The sequence below is a fragment of the Pteropus alecto genome, unplaced genomic scaffold, assembly GCF_000325575.1.
Source record: "Pteropus alecto unplaced genomic scaffold, ASM32557v1 scaffold11, whole genome shotgun sequence".
In the NCBI taxonomy this organism is placed as follows: Eukaryota; Metazoa; Chordata; class Mammalia; order Chiroptera; family Pteropodidae; genus Pteropus; species Pteropus alecto.
The window spans coordinates 15,127,419-15,134,673 of NW_006431956.1; the positions used below are offsets into that span (position 1 = coordinate 15,127,419).

General features: G+C 36.1%; 1 protein-coding gene across 1 annotated transcript in view; it reads left to right on the plus strand.

Moving 5' to 3' along the window:
* MYO3A (myosin IIIA) overlaps nucleotides 1-7,255 on the plus strand; it is a 185,990-nt gene that overhangs the window by 83,264 nt on the left and 95,471 nt on the right. The window contains exons 9-12 of the mRNA XM_015585601.2: nucleotides 3,740-3,839; nucleotides 5,481-5,597; nucleotides 6,982-7,086; nucleotides 7,192-7,253. Coding sequence (XP_015441087.1) covers nucleotides 3,740-3,839; nucleotides 5,481-5,597; nucleotides 6,982-7,086; nucleotides 7,192-7,253 — 384 coding nt within the window. The remainder of the gene's footprint in view (nucleotides 1-3,739; nucleotides 3,840-5,480; nucleotides 5,598-6,981; nucleotides 7,087-7,191; nucleotides 7,254-7,255) is intronic.

The following is a 7,255-nucleotide window of genomic DNA, read 5'->3' on the forward strand; positions in this document are numbered from 1 at the left end:
TCTTTCCCCCTTTTCCCCATCAGATAGCTTGACAGCCTCCCCAGACTTGTGTACATATAAAAGGCTAGATTTAATATTTTCCATTAAACCTGAATTACAGAATTGAATCCTGTGGATATTAAAAGTGTATTATGTGAGAAGAACGGTAAGTCAGACAGGTTTTGGCACCTGAACTGCCTTTTTAACTTTAAAAGTTTTGCCAGAAATGGTGGGATGTGAACTAAAATAAAAAGACATAGGATTGCTCACTCCGACAGATACCGTTCTTTGCACACTTGCTGGTTGGGCAGGGCTCAGTATTGCAATTTAAGCCACCAATTGTATTTTCCACCTCTGTATCCTCGAAGCCAAGCATAGAAAGATGAATAAAACTTGTTTTCTCTCACAATTTCTCCCTGTCTGGCAGGAACAATGAACATGCATATACCCAATTAAAAGTAAAGCAGCTCTACTTAGTGGTGTAATCTCTCTGGAAAATCTTGCAGTGGCTTCACACAGAGTGTGGTATTTGAGCCTGATTTTGCATGATAAGTAGAATTTTCACCAGACATGGGAGGGAATAATTCCAAGCAGAGGAAACAGAATGAACAAATTACAGAGTTTTGAAAATACTTGACATATCAGGAAATGTTCTGCACAGAGATAATGGCCAACGATGCTGGAATGGTTGTTTGAGGCAAGATTGTGAAGGTCCATGAATTCCATGCCAGGAAATTTTTAAGTCATACTGTAGAAAATGGAGAGCCATCTGAGGTTTTTAAATCATCACAGTATCAAAATCTTTGCTACATTTTTGGAAACTAATACCCAAAACATCATGGAGGATGAATTTACAGGAATGGAGGAGTAGTTCCAGCCAGCCAAGTATTGATCCTCCGGCTCTTTACCCCTTGTCATTTTCCAGGAACAATCTTTAGCTACCAAATGGACCCATGAAAAACAGATGAAAAATTCAGGGCTCTTCACTTCAATCAAGTGGATAGTTGGATTTCTTTTTCTATTTTCTTAAAAATAATATATTATACGAGTCTCTTTGGAAATAGGGGAATAAATAAAATGATACTTGTTAAGTTCAGCAAATATGGAGACCAACTGTATGGCAGTCCTGTGCCAGAAATCATGGGGGCATGCATTCATTTATTCAGCAAACATTTGTTGAGGTCCTACTATGTTCTAAATGTTCTGCTTATTCCTGGGATGCAACAGGGAACTAAAGACACATAGTCTTGTGCATCTTAGAGCTTACATTGTAGTAAAGGATTCAAATATTAACTAAATTATCCATACAAATAAGCGTATAATTACAAATTTTTGTAAGTGCTACAAAAATTCTTAGGGAGGAACCTAAGAACTACAAATAGGAGTAAAACTATTCCTATTATTAAGTAAGAATTTTATATCAGATGTATGATTTGCAGATATTTACTCCCAGTCTGTGGCTTCACTTTTTGTTCTCTTAACAGTGTCTTTCGTAGAGCAGAGTTTTTAATTTTAATGAAATCCAACTTATCAGTATTTTTTCCATGGATGGTGCTTTTGGTTTTGTATCCGAATATTTATCTCCACACCCAAGGTTATCTGGACTTTTCTTCTATGTTATCTTGTAGAAGTTTTATAGTTTTGAATTTTACATTCAAGTCTATGATCCATTTTGAATTCTTTTTTATGAAAGGTGTAAAGTTAGTGTCTAGATTCATTTTTTAAAAATTTTTACACATGGATGTCCAGTTGTTCCAGGACCACATGTTGAAGAGATGGCCCTATCCTGAGGAAGCTTACAGTCTTGTAAAGGGAATGAGAGTCATACACAAATGATTGACTGAAATGACTTAACAGGTGTTTGTCCTGAAGGATGTATAGAATTATGCTGAGGGGTTTAAAAGAGGTGGCATTTGAGGTGGACCGTGGAAAGCGAATAAAGTTTCATTACACAGATGGGGCCGCGAAGGAAATAAAAACAAAAGACAAATCTTACATATTTCTTAAAAGATCACTCTGACTGCAGTGTTGAGAAAAGAGTAAGAAGGAAAAGGGGAGAGTGAGAAAACCACTTGAGAGGCTAAATGTGAGATTAAACATGGTAGAGAAGATGGTGGTGAGAAATGTTTGGTTCTAGATATAATTTAACGATAGAGCTGAATGGATTTGCATGTAGATTACATGAGGAGTATGAGAGAAAGAGAAGAGCCAAGAACCACTCTTGGGTTTTCACCTGAACAGTAAGAGAAATGGGATGGGCCTCGTGGGGCTGGGGTATTCAGGAGCACGGAAAAAAATGCTTTACGGCTGCCGATATATCAGACTTCCAAGTGAAGTGTCGAGTAAGCAGTTGGATGCTTAAGTCTTGAGATGAGCAGAGTGGTCAGTATATGAATGGTTTTTAAAGCTATGAAATCAGGAAGCGAATGTAGATTGTGAAGAAAATAGCTCCAATGACTCAAGCTTGGGAGACTCCAAAATGTGACAGAAAGACATGGAGGAACCAGAAAAAGACACTCAGTTAAGGAAGAGAGTCAAACGAGGTGTACAGGAAGCCAAGATGGATGTATTCAAGCAGGAGTCTGTTATGTGCTGCTGCTAAGTTAAGAAAACGAAGATTAGAATTGACCACTGGGTTTAACCATGTGATTGAAAAGAAATGGGTTCTCTTACTAGGTGGAAGAAATTAAAGAAATTAAGTATAGAAAATTCTTTTGAAGATTTTTGCTATAAAGCAAGGAAATGCAATAGTAAATGAAGGAAACTGGAAGTCAAGGAAGGATGTTTCTGTTTGTTTGCTTGGTTGTTTGTTTTTGACATGGTGCTATAATAGCTGAGATGGGGAAATGAGTGACGTAGGAGTGAGAGACGAACCAGCAGGAGTGATGTCCTTGAATAAGTGAGAGGAGACAGAATCTAGTGCACAGAAAAAGGGCTGGCCGCAGATAGAAATGAGGACACTTTGTCAATAGTGACTCAATTCTCTAAGCCAGAGAAAGCTTTAAAGTTTACTGAGTGAGTGGTGCAATTCTTATCATTCCTCACTGTCTGTTCTTCCCCCTTTCACTAACAGACGAATTCAGATGCTTAAAAGCAGGTCCAAAAATAAGCATTGAAAAAACAGTTTTGCCCAAAATAAAACGGATAATCATTTTAGGTCCAGAAAAGTTGAAACAAACCCTTGCATTTATCTCAACAACTTCTCCAGCCTCCATGTCAAATCAAGATCCTTATGCTGTTAGGCAAAGTTGCGGAAATATGTCACTTTGAAATAAACTTCCTAATGTCTGAAATCAGTTTTTCTATATGCATTTAACCTTTTGAAAATCCACAATACAGTTTATTTTGTATTTTATATTTTGTGGAACAATAATTTTTTTAATTACCATTTCTTGACTATCTCAGACAAAACAGGTAATCTAATGAATTCAGATCTCTCTGACTCGCCACTTTGTAGCCGATTAAACTACACATAGGAATTTAGAGGAAGCTTCAAAGTAAATTATGTATAGGATAGTTCTTGACAGGAATAATGAACTCTTGATCATCCGTGAAGTAAGTTTGACATGTCGCATTTTTCCAGTAGAGAAAAGAAACTGATCAAATACATTAGGCTATTCTCTGGTAAATCGTTATCATTGAATTTAGTAAATCAGCTTCATAGAAGTTTTCCAGTCTCGTGTGAATCTAAAACTTACTTCTATGATCAGCAATAAGCTCTCAAAGCAGAAAGGGTTTTTCTTTTTGTATTGTTCCGCAGACATGAACGTATTCACACCAAGAAAAGTAACTTCAGCAGATCTCTAATTTCCAGTCTGAAGGAAGTAGATGATTTAGCGACCCTAGAAGTTCTGGATGAGGTAAGGAACTCAGTTTGATTGAACTTAAATATTCTGTATTTTTTTTAATTTATAGAAGTGACGTGAGCGGGAGGTTGTTTGAATGGCAGCTGTATGTCTCATGCTTCCTTTGCTTCTGAGCTTCCTGATTCTTTCTCTTATCTTCGGTTTTAATACATGTAACTCAAATTTCCGGATCATTCCAGCCTGGGGTTAATTTTTTTTTTTTTTTTTTTGATACTCAAATTGCAAAGGAGTGCCTGCCCACAAGCATGGGTTGTTAATAGGTCATGACCCTTCTTCCCCTGAATCCCTTCTGGAAGTTTCACAGAGATGATTTCCTGAGGTTAAAAAGTAGCCTCCTACAACCCCGCTGTGGCACCCTTCCACTCACTCCTCGCCGGTTCCACCCTCAGTGGCTGCACCTAGAGGCCTCCAGGGAACCTCGCAGCCTGTCTGTCACCACAGTCAGCGGTCCTCCTCGTGGGAGCACAGAATCCCTGCTCTCCCAGAACTAACCTTTTAGGGCATTGAATTCTGCTTGAAACTCCTTATCCCATTGTCCTCAGAAATAGTTCAAACATCTCTTGGGAAGGTACAAATGCAAGCCAGAAAATTACAGTTTCAGCCTCCTTTTCCCTCATCCCCTTTTATTCTAGATAATCAAATCATTAGAGAAATGAATAGTTTCTTTTCAGTGAAAGGTTGGGAACTCTATCCTGCTTGATCAACAGATTTTTATTTTTTAAAGTACCTCTGATGTGTGCCTGAGCATTTTGCTGAGAAATGCAACAAATCAGGAGACATTTTCTGAACAGAAGTAGTCATTTGGTAAATTTAGGGTTGCGTAAACAACTCAAGTACTTCCTTAAAATAATCTCTCGCAAACATCAAACATCTCGTAATCAAATCGTGTTTGCAAGTCAGAGATTGTCAAAACCTTTATGAATCCTTACATTTCAAATTTTCCAATGATGTGAATTCCTAGGCTTGTGGGTTTTGAAGAAGGCTTTGCTATCACATTGTTGACCTATATGTTAAACCCTGAGTTGGTTTGTTTCTATTGCCTGTGCTTTCTGTTTTGTCTCTTTTTAGACCTAAGATCTTTTGTTCCTCTCTTAGATCATGTATTATAAATGATGACTTCTGATGCTCTTAAAATTGATTCTATGCACTCATGATTTATCAACTATGAAAGTTACTTTTCTGAACTTTTCATTCTGCCTCATAAAGCCAGATATCTAAGCAAAGGGCTAGGACATTCCACAGAGCCACTGAATAACCTCCATTTGGAATAAAATCATGTTCGCTATATCTTCCCTTTCCTTTTCTGGTGTTCCTTCTCTCTATTTCATCTTTGACATGTACTTATTTCCTTGAAAACATTATATATATGTAAATAATATCCATGTAATATCAAATATGTCCTTTGGAAAACCCAGGTAACAATGGCATCCCCCTGTGACTCCCAAAACCAAAAACGCCTGTGGAACGAAACATTAGTTGCTGACCCAGTGTTACATTTTAAACAGTCAATACATTTATTTCTTTATGAGCCTTGCTCCAGATTCCAGATGTTTCATTTATTATTGTTTACTTTTTAAATTGTAATTGACCATAAATAATTTTTAAGAAAAAGAAATTATTTTTGTCTTATTATAGAATACAGTCTCAGAGCAACTAGAGAAGTGTTATTACAGAGACCAGATTTATATCTATGTGGGAGATATACTCATTGCTCTCAACCCTTTCCAGAGTCTGGGTCTTTATTCCACAGAGGTATGTGACAGGCTTGTGTTCTCTTACTTTGTACTAAAAATTATTACTATTCAGATATTTAAATTAATTTAAATGATGCCAAAGAAAGTCTAATTCAGTGCCTTGAATGAACAATTAAGTAATTATTGTTGAAACATAGAAACAGGAAAAAATAGAAGATGAATCAATCTGGATATAGTATGTGGTTTTCATTTTTCCAACAGTATGTGGCAATTATTGATAACTGGTCTGTACTAGGTATCATATCAATAAACAGATGCCTAAAAAAGGTGTATACTTAATGTTTACCTCTGGACCAAGTAAGGGAGAGTCAAAAGTATAATTACATTGTTCATATTAGTAATATATACCTGATAGCTATAAAACTTGTCATTATGAGTTTAAATATTCCTTTTGACATATCAATTGGTTTTTAATATCAGGCAATGAGTATTTTATGAATGGTTTAAATATAGAATAGTATTCTGGAGTTAGACTAGGCTGGTTTTCATTTTTAATTGGACCCATTCTCTTCTAGCTATTTGTGTACTCTGGAAATTTATTTAATACTGGACCTAAGAGTTATTTTTTGGATGTGAAAAATATATAATTCTGTCATCCTTAAAAATTTATAAGAATAATGGCAAATTTACGATCCTTGACCTAAGTGTCAGAGATCTGGGCTTTAGTGCAAATTCTGCTATTAATTAACTATATGATCTTGGACAAATAAAGTGAGAAAACATATGTGAAATGATGTAAAAGGAAAAAAGTAATGATCATATGTCAGACTTTATTATAACCAACAGTCAACAAAATGATACCTGATTGTCTTATTTATAAAATGTCTTTTTGTTTAAAGAAATAATAGTATTTTAAAACCTTAAGTACCACTTCTAAGAGAGTCTTCTTTTAAATACTTCTTACCAGAGTGATATTATGTCATATTGTCATATCATATTTCTGGGCTGCTTTATGTCAGGCTTTTATTTTACATGATTGTGCATGAATTGTGCAGTGTGTGTGTGTATGTGTGTGTGTGTGTGTGTGGTGTATGTAATGTGTATGTAATGTTCTAGTGGTATGAAACTTTACTTCGATTTATGTTTTGTTTTAAAAACTGGAGCTCTCTGTACATAATCTAGGGCTTAAACAACAACAACAAAAAACCCTACGCAATATATACTTATATTTTTAACCCTCAGCATTCCAAACTATATATTGGAGCAAAGAGAACTGCCAGCCCTCCTCACATTTTTACATGTATGTAGTGTTCTAGTGGTATGAAGCTTTACTTCAATTTATGTTTTGTTTTAAAAACTGGAGCTCTCTGTACATAATCTAGGGCTTAAACAACAACAACAAAAAACCCTACGCAATATATACTTATATTTTTAACCCTCAGCATTCCAAACTATATATTGGAGCAAAGAGAACTGCCAGCCCTCCTCACATTTTTGCGATGGCTGACTTAGGCTACCAGTCTATGGTGACGTATAGCTCAGACCAGGTAAGGAGTCTCACGTTCTTAGAAACTCCGCTCTTAGTCTCTTGTGTGTCAGCTACGTTTTGTGGGGATAAAGCCTTCTTACAGTTTCCTTCTCTCACTGTTCAGTGCATTGTGATTTCTGGAGAAAGTGGTGCTGGAAAGACTGAAAGCTCTAATCTTTTGGTTCAGC